General features: G+C 41.4%; 1 protein-coding gene across 1 annotated transcript in view; it reads left to right on the plus strand.

The window, feature by feature from the left end:
* The window catches only part of PLCE1 (phospholipase C epsilon 1), a 315,612-nt gene that overhangs the window by 273,525 nt on the left and 24,787 nt on the right, over nucleotides 1–17,300 (plus strand). Inside the window, exons 20-24 of the mRNA XM_035025358.1 lie at nucleotides 3,660–3,789; nucleotides 8,132–8,253; nucleotides 9,180–9,297; nucleotides 13,585–13,716; nucleotides 16,412–16,702. Coding sequence (XP_034881249.1) covers nucleotides 3,660–3,789; nucleotides 8,132–8,253; nucleotides 9,180–9,297; nucleotides 13,585–13,716; nucleotides 16,412–16,702 — 793 coding nt within the window. The remainder of the gene's footprint in view (nucleotides 1–3,659; nucleotides 3,790–8,131; nucleotides 8,254–9,179; nucleotides 9,298–13,584; nucleotides 13,717–16,411; nucleotides 16,703–17,300) is intronic.

The raw sequence follows: 17,300 nt of genomic DNA on the forward strand, positions 1-17,300 counted from the left end.
TCCTGGAAGCTTGGAAACATTCCTTATCTGTTATTTCCCAAAAAGTGAGTTACCTTACCCAAAAAGTCTGAAGAGTTTTGTGTTCTGGAGATGTGTTCTTAGTAAACCCATGCTAACTCTTGCTAATCACATCTTTATTTTCTGTGTTCTTCACCAACTAATTAATAACCCATTCTGAGATTTTGTTGGCTATCACCTTGACACTCCCCTCTATATAATTTCCACAATTTAGCTCTTCCTCCTTTTGGAAAAATGGGACAGTATAATCCCACTTCTAGTTTTTTAAGACCACTTCCAGCTTCCCATGATCTCCCAGGGAGTACTGACAGTCATACATGCAAGGTCTTTCAGTCACCTGGCAGATTGAGTCTAGCCCTGGTGATCTGAGCTCACACAAGGCTGGGTGAGTGAGTGCCTAGAGCTCCAGTATGTTCAGACCCAATCCCTGACTTACCTGGGTCATTGCCATACCAGAAACTCACCCTCAGCTAGGGTGGACTGACTCAGAGCCAGGGGGATTTCTGGAGACTTCTGTCTGCCTCAGACTCATGCTGAGGCTCTTAGTGAGTCTCCCTAACTATACCCCATCAGATCTCTAGTTTTCTGACATTGGTCTCCAGCACTCCAACCTGGTAGACTCAAACAGTGCACATTAGATGACAGGGACTATGCGAGGGGCCAGTGGAACAGAGTAAAGTAAGACACGGCCCCAACTAGACCCATCTGAGCCAGTCCCCTCATCTGACCTCTAGCTCCAACCCCTCAACCTATGTCTGAATTGCTTTTATTCAAGGGCCAGGATCTTGTATTTTTGCCTCAGAGTAAGTAGGATATTGCACAGAATAAGGATGTCAGCTCCTGGTTATCCTTTTGGCCACCTCTCCATTCTTCTGCATTGGTAGAAGCGTTTGGGAGTTTGAAGGACCTTGGCATAATGCTTTCTGACATTGACAGTCCCCAGATCTTTGCATGGCACCTCTCCCATCATACGGTTCTCACGCCTCTCTGCCAGTGGACCTACCAGGCTCTTTGCATCACCATTCCCAGCCGTTGGCTCTACCTTGAATGCTGGCTGCATCAAGGCCCTTCTCTTACCCGTGGCAAATAGACTTGCTTTTGTGGCTCCCTTGTGCCTAGAGCACATTACCCAAAGTTTTGAAGAACACTAATCCTATGAGACATGCTGAGAAAAGGGGTGGGGGAGGGAAAAAATCCCTGGTTAAAAAAGTGTGGGAAGGGGCGCCTGGGTGGCTCAATTGGTTAAGCGACTGCCTTCGGCTCAGGTCATGATCCTGGAGTCCCAGGATCGAGTCCCGCATTGGGCTCCCCGCTCAGCGGGGAGTCTGCTTCTCCCTCTGACCCTCCCCCTTCTCATGCTCTATCTCATTCCCTCTCTCAAATAAATAAATAAAATCTTAAAAAAAAAAAAGAGGGCGCCTGGGTGGCTCAGTTGGTTAAGCGACTGCCTTCCGCTCAGGTCATGATCCTGGAGTCCCGGGATCGAGTCCCGCATCGGGCTCCCTGCTCGTCAGGGAGTCTGCTTCTCCCTCTGGCCCTCCCCCCTCTCATGTGCTCTCTCTCATTCTCTCTCTCTCAAATAAATAAATAAAATCTTTAAAAAAAAAAAAAAGCGTGGGAAATGCTGCACTGGAGAGCTTTGAAGAATCACAATGCCCTTTAGCATATTAAATGAAGGCTATGTGATACCCTGTAGCAGGACTGCTTCAGTTTGTTTAAGTGCTGTTCCCAACCTTCCATTGTGTCTTGTGGTTACTGTAATATAGGTCAGTTTTCACCTACCAGCTATTAACACCCATGGAGCTCGTGTTCCATAAAACCCACTTTGAGAAATCCCAGCCTAAACAGTGTTCAGTTGTCTCAAATGGACTGTATTGTAAAATATTTTATGTCGATATAGACAGAGCCTAAATTGTGTCTTCCTTATGTATACATTTTTATTATAAAAGGAATATAACCACACCCAAAATTTAGGGAAGAGAGAATTATTTTAAAACATCCATAATTCCGATGCCAAATACAACCTGTATCACAGGGGTTCTTAACCTTGGTGATATATCCACGGAGAGAATTCAGGGGTCCATGAGTGTAGATGGAAAAAAAAATTACATCTCCGTTTTTACTAACCTCTAGCTAAAATTTACATTTCCTCTGGTAATAAACATAGGGAACAAACCACAGTAACACTGGCAGTACTTGGGTCTTCATCAGCAATAGAAATTATATTTTTTTCTGTTACATTACAGTTGTTGCTAAATCTCCAAGAATTATTTATGCTCATCACTATTTCAAAAATGTTACTTGACCTACCCTTATACATTTTTGTCTGTTAATAAAGAAACATATATTCCAATAGCACCCCAGTTTGTTTTTTTAATATTTGATAACTGTATTCAACATTTTTTATAATCTTTTCTATTTTGTTTTATGCATTTAAAATGTCGGGGTCCCTGGGTGGCTCAGTCAGTTAAGTGTCCAACTCTTGATCTCAGCTCATATCTCGATCTCAGGGTCATGAGTTTAAGCCCCACATTGGGGTCCATGCTGGGTGTGGAGCTTACTTAAAAATATAAAATAAAATAATATAAAATAAAATATCATTCTGAGAAGGGATCCTACCTCACCAGACTGCTTAAGGGGTTTGTGCACAACAACATGTCAAGAATCCCTGCTGTATTATGCATGTCATTTTATATCATTATAATCATTGTAGATAGACACAGAACAAATGATATAGAATTGTGTATATATTTACATAGATACATGTATATATGTATATATTTACATGTATAATTACTTACACACAATTCTGTATCCTTTGTTCAATAAATATATATCACAATTATTTTTTCAAGTCTCATTTTTTTAGGCAGATACAGCATAGTTTACTGACCCCATTCTTCTATTGTTGGATTTTGTTTCTTGTTTTTAATTCATACAAGTAATTTTTCCTATATTTCTGCTTATTCCCTATGCTCAGTTCCCAGACTTATATTAACCTTGTGTCCTGTGATACCACCTCACAGTAATTCTAGTTGCGTGTAAAGACACATGATCTCCCTCGTAGCACACATCAAATTTCCAGAAGTTTCTAGTCTAGTTTGTTAATCTGATTGACGGTTCAGATAAAGTCTGTTGAAAAAACTTTATTTAAACTATTCACTCAGTCTCATTGTCCACAGGGACTCTAACCTTTTTCTCAAAGTCAAAGGCCTTTAGATATTATTTTAAGAAGAAGAAGAAAAAAAAAAAAAACAGTTTCTTAGCAGAGACTTACTTTTCCAAAAGTGATGGGCTAATTCACTTCTTCATCATTTGGGAGTGATGGTGGTTCTCCCAAGCACCAGGGTTTGTCCTGGAGGGCTTGGCCCAGGGAGCCTGGGTGGCTGGACATGACACACAGATTACCTGTGATTGTTGCTAAAAGCTCCTGGACTGCTCTTGTAGGGATGTCAACATTTGCCCAAGTATTGACACTGAACTTTAGGTAAATCTAGATTTTTGGTTTTTGTCTCAAATGAATCAAAATAGGTTAAGCCAGTTTTTATGACTGTGGCAAGCGTTAGGTGGTCACCTTGAGGGCTATAAATGAAATTTGAGTAGCTTAGCATCTGCGGTCTTTAATTACTGATATCTTACAGGCTCATCAGTTAGCATCCATGCAAGCTCAGGCTTATAATGGAGGGAATGCCAACCCCCCACCTGCTAATAACGAGGAAGAGGAGGATGAAGAGGATGAATATGATTATGACTATGAATCCCTGTCTGATGGTAAGAGAAATACAACCCTATGCTGTGTGCGGGGAAATGACGGGATGATTTTCTGTTGTGGTTTTTTTGTGTCTTTTTTTTCCCCCCCAAAAAAATGAGTCTGGCGCTGCACAGGCCAACAGTGCAGATTGTTGTAATCACTGTCCAAGAGTTCCTGAATCCCATTGCTTAGTGAGGAGGACCAAGCAAGGAAAGGGATTCTGTTAGCCGCTGCAGCCAACATTCAAGGAAAGAAGAGGAGGGTGTAGGAAGCAGCACAGGGGTCATTCCTGACTGGGTCTCTGAAGGAAAAGGTGGAAGTGCAGCAGAGAGACCCCATCCTCACCCTTTCAGTTTCTGACCCAGCTAATGCTCTCGCAGGAATGGTGGGGGCTGGCTAGTCTCACTCCTCACCACCTGCAGGGGGCAGCATCACAGCCCTGTGCTCTCTGCTCAGCCCTCTCACTCCTGTTCTGTAAGGAGTATAGAAAAAACAAACAAAAAACAGCATTTCACTTCCCTTTCTCCCTGGTTCTCACGTCACTAAAACAACAAGATATTTCCATCTGGCTCCACCAGAGGGACAAAACATGGCTGATGGCTAATGGCACAATCCAAACACCACATGAATGAAGCTATCTACAGATTACAGGTGAAGAATTCCTCTTCCATGAGAATTAGATTTCACATGTGTCTCATTTGTACTAAATTGGCTACAGATTGCAAAATGTTTTCTAGGTACCATTGCTAATGGTAAGCGGTTTCATTTCAGCAACTTTTGAAAACCAATGTAATGAAAAATTGCCGAAATTTCTATTTACATAAATAACATTGCATGTGTAGAATGTATTACGTCTATGTCGGATAATTGTTTTGCTAATATGTAGATAGGCCCAGGCCAGCAACCATTTACCGTTGGCATTAAGACAGCCACGCTACCCTCCTCCAAACTGCTCCTGCTGCTCATGCTCCAGGACTGCCTGCCCCCTAGTTCTGTTGAGTTCCATGAGCTTCCATCAGGACCAGCAGGTACAGCCCAGTCTCCTTTTGCCTCCCAAATACAATACTAGTCTATGTCTATTTAATATTTGTCCTCGGTAATAGCTGATTGCTTCATACCATCCACTAAAAGCCAGATTTAGGAGTGCCTGGGTAGCTCAGTCGTTAAGCGTCTGCCTTCGGCTCAGGTCATGGTCCCAGGGTCCTGGGATCGAGCCCCGCGTCGGGCTCCCTGCTCCGCGGGAAGCCTGCTTCTCCCCCTCTCCCACTCCCCCTGCTTGTGTTCTCTCTCTCTGTCAAATAAATAAATAAAATCTTTTAAATTAATAAATAAAAGCCAAATTTACTTGACCTGAAATCCCATCAGATAATGTGAGGGGCACATACTCTAACGGGAAAGTAAAGAGAGGGAAAATGAAAAGGAGTCACAATAATTTCTTGTATCCTATTCCTGAAAAGTTGTGGGAATATGAATATTCTTAAATTGACTTATTCTTTCCCATGGAACTCTATTATAATTATGATAATATTGTCTCAGAAGAACAAATTTATTCAAATAAGAAACAAAAACCACACACACTTAAGAAATCAACCAATCCAGATGTCATTTGCCTCTGTGAGAAGTTAGTTTGCTGGAAGATAAATTCACTTGCTCTCACAAATTACTCCTATATTTTTTCTGTACTTTTGAGAACAGGAAGAAGGGACTTTTCTTAATTATTATTATTATTATTATTATTACTATTATAAGAGTTTTTGATATGCAAATAACAAAATGATCAAGTATATATTTCAGGTAGGAGAGTAAAATTTAAGCCATACTCCACTGAATATCTAAGATAGTTGCATGCTTGTTTAAAGCCTGCCTGTGCTGGGATGGGGGACACATAGAAAGGGGGCCCCACTAGGTCCTGCTTCAATAAACTATGAGACGTGGGGTCAATGTCCTATCTCCACTCTAGGCCTTATGACCCTCAGATGTGTAATGAGAAGGTTCTGTTCATTGTTGGCTGGTGTTCTCCCTTCTTCTAGCACTAACACCTAAGATCTATGACAGCTGAAGGCCACTGCCCCCACATGGGTATTTCCCATTTCATTGAAGATTCCTCCGACGGGCTGATTCCCAAACAGGCCTTGTAGTTTTACCATGACTAGTTTAAGCTGGTCGTGTTGAGGCTTCCTGATGCTACTGCTAAATGCCCTGCCAATCTTCTAGTCTTGGCTGTGGTTTGTGTGGTGCCTCCCTCACCTCTGTGCAATCCCTCTACTAGCTAAGATGAGAGGGAAATGAACACCTGCCTGCTATGGATAGAGCCATTTGGAGCTTCATAGGGGGACCTCAAAGGTCTCTCAGCTTCTTGTAATGATGGGTCCCTTTGAGAAGGAGAAGGAGAAGCTGTGACCAGTCCCCTCAGAGAAATAAATGTGCGCTCAAAATTCTGCAGGAGTGTGGCTGGCCTTTGAGGCCCTCGCAGACGTGCCAGGTGAAGAGCTCATCTGCCGAATCTGGGTGGCCCAATTTATCTCTGTGACAGCTCTGGTCCTCAGTTTTCCTGTCTATAAAATGAGAGAATTAGTCTAAAGCCTCTTTGAGCTATAAAAATATGATGATTCCTAATCACAAAGCTAATTCCAGAAGATCTCAAAGAAGTTGCAAATGAGGTCCATGTGTTTCAGGAATTCCTACTCTGCCTTTTGGCCAATTTGTCCTTCATGAATATTTAATGAATTAAATTCCATTAACTAAATATAGATTAATTTTCTTCCAAACTTGCTGTTTATCTTGACTAGCTTTGAACAAGCAGTAGAGTACAGATTTGAACTCGTGACTTAATACAGACGTTCTATGACAGTGACTGTGTGATTCTAACAAATTAATCCATGTCTGGGCGCCTGGGTGGCTCAGATGGTTAAGCGACTGCCTTCCGCTCAGGTCATGATCCTGGAGTTCCGGGATCGAGTCCTGCATCGGGCTCCCTGCTCAGCGGGGAGTCTGCTTCTCCCTTTCCCACTCCCCCCTCTTGTGCTCGCTCTCTCTCTCTCTCATTCTCTCTCTCAAATAAATAAATAAAATCTTTAAAAAAAATTAATCCATGTCTGTCCATGTGACATAATGCATTACTGGGAATGTTATGACCGTAACTGAAAATATGTAATGTGAATGTGGCAGCATGATTAACATTAACAATGTTTGCATTTCTTTTATTGCTAGCCCTTGCATCCCTAACAGTCAAAATATTAAATCAATAGAGGATTTCTTGTTTCATTTATCTTACAATCTAAGCTATTGTTATTTATGCTTTGCTTCATACCTTAGTTTAATTTATCTGGCTTTTTGTCTTAATTTTCCTTACTTTTATCCCCTTTCTGATTCTGTTTTTCTATAGCAGATGTCCTTACTGCTTCTCCTGCTCCTAACAGTCAGGAAGGTAAAGCCATTTGAACTGGGCATTTTAACTGCATGAATGTCGGCATTCTGTGTCCAATTTCTTAGGCCTTATTAGCATGATGAAGTCATGATACTTATTACATGAGTAAAAATGTAATAAAATGATTGATCTCATTTACTTCTTGGCAGCCTGCGTGGCCCTTATTTGGTATAAGGATATTTTGGTCTAAGCATTTATGGTCTGATGAGAGCATGAACCTTGAGTGAGAAATGAGAGCTTTCTTATTTTTCATTTTAAAAGAGCATAACTGTGCTGTACCTCTAACACCTTTAAAGTCATTTTGAATAGAAATACCAAATCAAGAGCAAAGTGTAAGATTATCTGTCATGCTTTAGCTATTGTTAATGTTAATTTCTATCCTCAAGGTTTTCGCTTAATAAATTCATAAACAGTTATGAAAACTTTACTTTCCAATTAAGTAGAATCGTGAAAACTGCATTGCAAACAACAGTATCTTTTTTCCCCGGGTTTTGACATTCCTAGAGGTAAAAGAAGCTAATAGCTTCATTTTAAAGTGAGAGTGATTAACTCCTGTATGCACCACCTAGAAGTGCTTCCACCACTAAGTCCTCCCCAGACTTGTGTGCCGAGGCTTCTGACACATGTGTGTCTAAAGTAAGGTTTGCAGGGTCCTAATGATCTGTATGGACATGAGCCTTCTCATTTAGACTACATCTGTAGGGTACCAAAACTACTGGTAAATGAGTCCATTCAATCCAAAATAAACACATCATTGACCAAATTTAACAAATTTTAAAAATTATACTCCAAGCCATCATTTTGGTAAGATGTAGCCGGAGCCTCAATCTTAACAGATAAGCATGAGTGTCTGGATATCCTTGCAATGATATAGACATAGCTCTTAAGTGAAACATCGGGTTCTCGTTTGCTGAAGCCTGCCCACTTGTTTTCAGACAACATTCTAGAAGACAGACCTGAAAATAAATCATGTAATGACAAGCTTCAGTTCGAGTATAATGAAGAAATTCCCAAGAGGATAAAGAAAGCCGATAACTCTGCTTGCAACAAAGGAAAGGTGGGTGAATGGTTTCTATTAAGTTACACTTGGGCCATGGTACTCTTGTCAATTGCGGGTAGAATTTCACTCCCTCCCTGTCCCTTTCCTTCACATTTCCCCCTCGCTTTCTCTTAGATGCCAAAGCCCACATGGTGATGCTCTGGGACACCCACCTGCCATTTGTAGAAGGTTAGTCACTGGTTCATCCAACCAATAGCTGCAGAAGGCATAGAGTGTGGCAGGCACTGAGGTGGCACGGAAGGTGGTTTAGTGATGGAGACAAATACAAATGCTTGTAGCTGAGTACAAAGACCAGTGACTACACAATGTTATCGGAGCATCAGGGAGGACGATGTTGGAAACGAAGATATGACCAAGCAGACAAAAACAGGGCATTTAGGCCAAGAGGACAGCCTGGTACATTCAAGGAATTTCTAGAATGTTTAAAGTGTTTGGAATGACCAAGCCGATAAACAGGGCTCAGACTGTTAAGTGTTCACAGAGGAATGACACGGAGAATAGAAATCTAAATGAGATACCCAGACCCTACCTTCAAGTGCCTCACACTGAGTAGACTCTGAGCAGATCTGCAGACAAGGTTGTAGTGAGTGACATTGTTGGAGAGCCAGGTAATAAAGTATGTCAAAAACTGGAGCCATAGAGGATGAATACTCAGTCATCTCTCATTCAACAAGTATGCATTCACTGTTCCACATTTAAGACACTGGACTGTGCCCCAAGGCAAGATGAGGATGAGTTAGGCTCATCGCTGGCTCTCAGAAAATCCTGACTCTGGGAAAGGTGTTGGGACAGGTATATGGATGGATACAGAGCAATGCGAAACACACTGTGACATGAGAAAGAACAGATAAAGATCTTTGGGGATTCAGAGGTGGGTGGGCGTACGCTTCCTGTGTAAACCGGGATCATTTTTCTCTTGATAGGTTTATGACATGGAACTGGGAGAAGAATTTTATCTTCCTCAGAATAAAAAGGAAAGCAGACAGATTGCACCAGAGCTTTCTGACCTTGTCATCTATTGCCAAGCAGTAAAATTTCCAGGTAAGGGTGGGCAATACCATCTGTAACATTTAAAGATAGCAAAAGGTAAAAATGTGCTGTTGATTTAATTGGACATTGCGAATGTTTTCAAAATAACTAAATTGTGTTACCAAAGTCATTGTTACACTACCTTCTAAATATTTATTATTATTATTATTATTATTATTACTAGCTTTGATGGTCATGAGGAAAAATGCCATAAAATGTTTATTTTCCAGATGTCATGTCTTTTCATAATAGTTAATAATAATGATAATAATAATATTTATAACATCTAATAGCTAAAATTTAGTAAGCCCTTCAGTACCAGGATTTGTGCTAAGTATCTTACATACACCATGTTACTGACATCCTAATAATTCTGTGAGGTAGGTGGGTTTATCCCCATTTTTAAAGAAAATGAAATCTGAAGGAGACACACTGGTCCAAGTTTTCCTGATGTATCATCTAAGAGTCTTTTGTTTGAAAATGGTAGAAATTGACTTAAGCAAAAAGGAAATTTATTGGCTCCTGTACTGAAACATGAAGGGATACACAAGTTTCAGGTACAGCTTGATCCAGGGCTTCTCTTCCCCATTTCTCATTCTGCCTCCTCTGGGTTGGGCCTGTTTCCTTTGTGGTAGCAAGGCGGCTGCAGCAGGCTAGCACCACATGTTTCCAGATCAGCTTCCATCTTAGAGCCTCTTCCAGAAATTTCAGCAGCAGTTTCATTGTTTTCCATTGAGTCCTTTGCCCATCCCTGAACCAGTGCCTGTGACCCAGGGAATGCAGAGCTCTGACAGTCGAGGGCCAATGGCACATTCCCCATCTCTGAGCTGGGTAGTGAGGCTCCACCTGAACCACAGGGCCAAGGATGGGATTTCAGTGGGAGAGTAGGTTTCCCCAGCTTGCTATTTCTAGAAGTTCATGATGATAAACCATTCCTCCCTCCAAAAATGTGCATTTCAGTTAATACAAGGTAAACTGTGATTCTGAAGCCTGTCTATCTCCAAAGCCCTGCTCTTAACCCTTGCACGACCGTGTCCCTCTTGTTAGGGTGTGATCTCAGTGTGCTCACCCAATTGCGTGTCCCATAAATGGGGCAGCAGGGGCTGCAGGGCAAACAGGAGAGTCCATAAATATATGGAAGTCAGAAAAATTCATCTCCTTAGACTCTGAAAAAGGATCCCCTTGTGCAAAATTTCTGAGGATGGGAAAGCAGCTGGAATCAGGAGATTCATCTGAATGTTGGGAAACGGGGTATACAAACTTGGCCCAGAGAAGGGAGTTGACATTTCAGCCCTGCACGTGAATGCAGATCCTGGCCTCCAGAGGCCTCTCTTAAGCCCCACTTCTCACACTCTGCCCTGCAAACAGGACAAGGGTATTAGGCTATTAAAAAATTAGGTAATAGTGATCTTTTCACACACATGGAAAAAAATCACAGATAGAACTTCTTCAGTTTCAAGCTTTCGCCCCTAAACTGTTTTTAAACTTTTGGCAGCTACTGCTGCTTATCTGGTAGCAAATGCTGTTGAGGAAGATGTGAATTAATAAGTAGCCATCAAAGTTTTCAAAGAAATTTAAGAACTTAGCTATTTAGGTTTCGCTTCACAGATCGTGACTTTGTCACGTTAAGTATGATATGATTATACTTGCCGCTGGGGAAATCGTTCTCATGATGGGATAAAGTCCTCTTCCTGTCAAGGAGCCTCGTGGCCTGCATGTCCTTTATGACTGGAACAAGTGTGAGGACCACTGCATTCACAGATCAGTAATCACTCACATGCTCACATTCTAGTATCACTGCATCTCTTGTTCTTTATAAATTCAGCAGACACCACACCCAAACCATTCCACAGGCTTTGTCTTTTCTTCTCAAGCACGGATTAAAGAGCACAAATTCCCAAAGATATTTGAAGTCACTGTGAAAGAAAGTTTCTGTACCAAGAGAGAATTGTGGGAGAGCCAAAAGGTCACTGGGTCCAGCTTCTGACTTGAGGCACAGGCTAAGGGTTATTTGGCTTATGTTTAAAATTCCAAGAATGCTGTTTTTTAAAAGTGTTTATATAGCATATGTTCTTTATAAGTATACTACATTTAATTTGGGGTTGTTGTTGGTTTTTTTAAGTGACTGAAGTTTCTTACATTTTTCTCTCCCCAAATTTATTTCCTCTCAAAATTAACAAAACCATGCTGCCAGAATCATTGTCCTAATAGCTTCTAAATATTTGTTGTTATTATGCTTTGTCTCAATGCTCATGGGGAAAACACCATAAAATGTTTATTTTGCTACACTATCAACTTTAATTTTGCTACCTTATCAATTTCAACGCATCGCACCTTCACCATTCCGAGTCCCTTCCAAGGAGCCACATGCAAAAAAATCTTCAGAGCAGTGAGGCACCACGAAGATCATGTAGTATGACCTTCCCCAGAAGTAAATTAACTTCCCCAAGATCATGAACCTGCTTCAGCGGCAGAGCTCAACTCCTCAGTGGCCTTGACTGGGACAGTTACATAACTTCTCTGCACTTCCAAATTCCTTATCTGTAAAAAAAAAAAAAAGGCATATTATGTCCTAACTTGCAGGGTAGTTGTAAAAATTAGCAATAAAGTATATAATGTGATTAGCAAGCTATCCAGAAAAGAATTGGGGCTCTCTGGGAGTGGTTGTTGTTATTGTCATTGGTAAATGGGCCAACAGGGCAGAAGAAGGCCCTTTGTTGCTCTCTCAGTTACTTCTGTGGGCCTCCCTGGATTCTTTCCCTTTTCTTGATCACCCAGCCCTTGTTTTCTTGCGTCCTCACCCCAAGGGAATGACCAGGCTCTTCACAAAAGGGCCCACATACCCTTTGACGCATGCCAGGATGTGTGCAAAAACCCCAGAGTGAACAGGCCCCTCACTCTAGGCCCTTGGGAGAAAACCTACTATTACATCATTATGCACAGAGCAAAATTCACACAAAATTTTAAGATAAAGCATGAGAACCTCCTAGTCCGTGTGTGCGTCTTTGTGGTTACAGATACTTAAAAGGAAAAAAAAAAATTTAGAAGCCCCACAGCTGCTATGAACTGAGCACTTTCTCTGAGCAAGACACTCTACTGAGCATGTATATATACATGATCTCATTCAACCCTAAGCACGACCCTTTTATAGGATGAGGGAGTGATGCAGAGAGGTTAAATTATTTATGTGAGGTCCCACCACTAGGAATAGTGTGTAAACCCCAGGGTCTGTGCTCTTACTAAGCACCGCCTTATCCTGTCTTCTCTGCTGATGTTCTTGAAAGGTGTATTTTTATCTCAAAGAGGACCTCCTGGGGCGCCTGGGTGGCTCAGTCGTTAAGCGTCTGCCTTCGGCTCAGGTCATGATCCCAGGGTCCTGGGATCGAGCCCCGCGTCGGGCTCCCTGCTCTGCGGGAGGCCTGCTTCTCCCTCTCCCACTCCCCCTGCTTGTGTTCCCTCTCTCGCTGTGTCTCCCTCTGTCAAATAAATAAATAAAATCTTTAAAAAAAAAAAAAAGAGGACCTCCTGCATGCTGCTTCGGCTGAAGGAGTGACTTTCTAGTGGTACCGTTGTACACAGTGGAAGGGCAACTCTGGCTTCATCAGTGCTTTTAAATGACTCTCCCTGCACTGGAGCCAGGTCTGCATTCATTTCCTCATTCAGCAAAAGTCTGTGAAGTTACCACTGCACACCAGGCACTGTGCCAGGCGGAAGGGCCAGGCAGTGGTCGGACTAGGAGTAAACTCGCAAGAGAAGCCATGAACCATCAGGATCGTCATCACGTCTTTCCCACCAAGCCCTCAGACTAACCCTGTGAGCGAGTTCCTATCCTCACACCCATTTCGTGGATAAGGACACTGAGGAACAGAAAAGGTAGATGTTAAGCCCACCTCCTACTTGCAGGAACTGAACCCAGACAGTGTGACGCTGAAGCTCAGGGTTTGACCCATTATTTTATCGCTCCGAGTTGAGTAATTAGGTTCTGATAATTAAATATTGACTGGGGCGCTTTCTTTTCCTGCAGTTTTTCAAAATCTTTCTGGGGCACAGTCAAGTGGGTGTGTGTGTGATTTTGCGATCATCTTGCGGTTCTTGTCACATTTGCCTCCAGAGAGAGAGAAGCTTTGCTATCATTGCCTGCAATGCTATTATTAACTGCGCTAAAAATGCTAGTAGGTCTTCTGGCCCGGGGCTGCAAGGGAGTAGTAGGACTTCAAAATAAACAGTAACAGGGATGGAAAATGTTGAGTTCCCTTGCTTGTAGTTTTTGGCTTATTTATTTTCATTTTATGGGAACAGGCCTGTCAACTCTAAATGCATCTGGCTCTAGCAGAGGAAAAGAAAGGAAAAGCAGGAAGTCCATTTTTGGCAACAATCCGGGCAGAATGAGCCCTGGGGAGACAGCATCGTTTAACAAAGCATCTGGAAAAAGTAAAGTCACCTTCTTCCAATATTTTGGCCCAGTTCTGCATGCTGGATGATTCCAATACTTGACCGTCTAAGCACTTCCCTTGAACTTTTAATTTCTTTTTTCATGTTCATGAATATTTATGTTATCTACGTGTGGTACCAATATCCTTAAAATTACAAATCTACACTTTCAACTTCCTAAGAAGTTTTCACTGAAGACGTCCTGACAGTGTTTGCCTCAAAAGTAAAAATTGCAGACACCTTGGAACATTCTGGTGTTCTTGGAACTCTTCATCCTTATAACTCCAGAAGATGTATCCGTTTTATTTCTGATTACTTTTTATCATAAAAGTAATAAATTCTCATAGTTAAAAACTCAGACATTTCAGAGTATTATTAAAATTCCTTTCCACTCTCTATGTCCCAGTTCTGTTCCCCAGAGGTAACCACTGTTAGGTTTATTGTGTTTTGTTCAAGAAAAATAAGATTCTTTTTAAGATAATCCAAACAGAATATAACAACATACTTGGGTAACTTTTTTTTCTTGAGGTTAAATTTGTATATAACATTATATTAGTTTCAGGTGTACAACATAGTAATTCGATCTTTGTATGCACTACAATAAATCTAGTTAGTTCTCATCCATCACCATATACCTGACCTCCTTCACCCATTTCACCTATCCCACCTCCCTCCCCCTTTGATAACCACCGATCGGTTCTCTGTATCCAGGAGATTTGTTTGGTTTTATGTGTTTGTTTTGTTTTTTATATTTCATATATGAGTGAAATGATATGGTATTTGTCTTTTTCTGACTTATTTCACTTAACATTACACCCTCACAATCCATCCGTGTTGTTACAAATGGCAGGATCTCCTGCATTTTTATGGCTAAGTAGTATTCCACTGTGTGTATATATACCATGTCTTCCTTATCCATTCATCCTTCACTGGATACTTAGGTTGTTTCCATATCTTGGCTGTTGTGAATAATGTTGCAGTGAACATTGGGATGCATGTATCTTTTTAGAATTGGTGTTTTTATTTTCTTTAGATAAATATCCAGAAGTGGTATAGCTGGATCATATAGTAGTTCTATCTTTAATTTTTTGAGGAAATTCCATACTGTTTTCCGCAGTGGCTGCACCAGTTTGTATTCCCACCAACAGTGTTTGAAATTTCCCTTTTCTCCACATCCTCTCCCACACTTGTTATTTCTTGTCTTTTTGATAATAGCCATTCTAACAGGTGATATCTTGTTGTGGTTTTGGTTTGCATTTCCCTGGTGATTATTGATGTTCTTCTTCTCGTGTGCCTGTTGGCCATCTGTATGTCTTCTTTGGGAAAATGTCTGCTTAAATCCTCTGCTCATTTTTTAATCAAATAGTTTTTTTGTTCCTGAGCTATTTGAGTTCTTTATACACTTTGGATATTAACCCCTTATTGGATATATGATTTGCAAATATTTTCTCCCATTCAGTAGATTGCCTTTTCTTTTTATTGATGATTTCCTTTATTATGCAGAAGCATTCCAGTCTGCTGTAGTCCCACTTGTTTATTTCTCCTTTTGTTACCTTTAATTTTGGAGTCAGATCCAAAAATTCAACACCAAGACTAATGTCGGGAAGCTTATTGCCTTTGTTTTCTTCTAAGAGTTGTGTGGTTTCAGGTCTTACATGCAAGTCTTTAAACAATTTCAAGTTAATTTTTTGTGTATGGTGTAAGATAATGGTCTAGTTTCATTCTTTTGCATGTGGATATCCCGCTTTCCCAACACCCTTTATTGATGAGATGATCCTTTCCCTGTTGTGTATCCTTGGCTCCACTGTCACAAATTAATTGACCATATATATGTGGGTTTATTTCTGGGCTCTCTATTCTGTTTCATTGATCTATGTGTCTGTTTTTATGCCAGTACCATATTGTTTTGATTACTATAACTTTTTAGTATAGTTTAAAATCAGGGAGACTTGTGGTTAAGCATCTGACTTCAGCTCAGGTCATGATCTCAGGGTCCTGGGATCAAGTCCTGCTTAGGGCTCCATGCTCAGCAGGGAGTTTGCGAGTTTGCTTCTCCCTCTCCCTCTGCCCCTGCCCCTCTCATGCTCTCTCTCTCTCTCTCAAATAAATAAATAAATAAATAAATTCTTTTTAAAAGTTAAAAAAAAAAATCAGGGAGACTTGTATAAATTTATACTTGCTATAACTTTCTTCCTAGCTTTCTATACATATCTACCTTATTCTCATTAATGCCCCTGTGGCATTCCATTGTGTGGGTAGACTTATTTATTTAACTGCTTCCTCGCTGGTAGAACATTTAGGTTGCTTCCTGGGTGGTGGTGGTGGTGGTTTTGGAGTTTTTGCTTTTGGGGTTTTGTTTTGTTTTGTTATTTTAAAGAGAAAAAAACAATGCTAGAGTGAACACCCTTGGGCATGTGTGGTTGTGTATTTGTGTAAATTTATTCATAGAATAGATGAGATGTGGAGGCAGAGGACTTTCGGGCTTTTGATTTAAATTAGTGTTGTTACACTCATCTTAAAACACACTAGCCATCATTTTGTTTCAAGGTAGTGGACTAACTCACAAGGAACAGGCAAGATATATTCTGATGTGTTACATGTTATGATTGCCTACTGGGATGTTGTTCAGGTTTATCTTTCTAAAATATTTAAAGTTTTCTGCACTAATCTGAGGCTAATCTTTTGGGGGGTTTAGGTTCCTGTGAAGGAATGCGACAGGCCTGGGAGGAATCTTCTTCCCCCCTCAACCCAACCACATCCCTCAGCGCTATCATTAGGACTCCCAAATGTTACCATATCTCATCGCTGAATGAAAATGCCGCCAAACGTCTGTGTCGCAGGTATTCTCAGAAACTGATCCAGCACACCGCCTGTCAGCTGCTGAGGACTTACCCGGCTGCCACCCGCATCGACTCCTCCAACCCCAACCCCCTCATGTTCTGGCTCCATGGGATACAGTTCGTGGCGCTCAACTACCAGACAGATGGTAATGGGCCTGCTTCACCCAGAAGGGTGCCTCCCCGCTGCTCCCCTCTGCGTCTTATATTTCAGCAAATGTAGTGCAACAAACGAGGTTGTTGAAGGGGGCCAGATTCCACATGGGGCACACCATATGTGACGGGTAAAGTACAGAGGACTGAATTTGATATGGAATTGTGCCCTGGATGTTTCGGTTAAGGCAATAGATAAGAACCATGAAGGGCCCCTAATTGTCTCCTGTTCCCTGTCCCCTTTTTAAAGCATTTTTTAAACATACAACTGCACTTGATAGGGCTGTGTCCAGTTTGTTTTTAAAGATCTTTGGGGTAGAGATTTCCTAATACCCCTTAGTAAGTTCTCTTGCTAAGCTCTTGTTCTTGCCGTCAAAAAGTAGTGTTGCTCCGAACACTTGGCACACTAAAAACATTTTAGCTTCTTGTCTTCCCTTTGAGATTGAGCTAGAGAATGGTTGTTGCTCTGGAAGGGGCTAACACACAAAAAAAACAAGTACGTGACCTACATGAACAGAGAGAGTAGTGCGTGTGTTTCTCCACTGTGGATGAGACTCTCCTAACAGGGGAACTGAGGAGACCTAAAACTCCAGG

Source organism: Mirounga leonina, unplaced genomic scaffold, assembly GCF_011800145.1.
Source record: "Mirounga leonina isolate KUSES-001 unplaced genomic scaffold, KU_Mleo_1.0 Mir_114, whole genome shotgun sequence".
NCBI classification, from domain to species: domain Eukaryota; kingdom Metazoa; phylum Chordata; class Mammalia; order Carnivora; family Phocidae; genus Mirounga; species Mirounga leonina.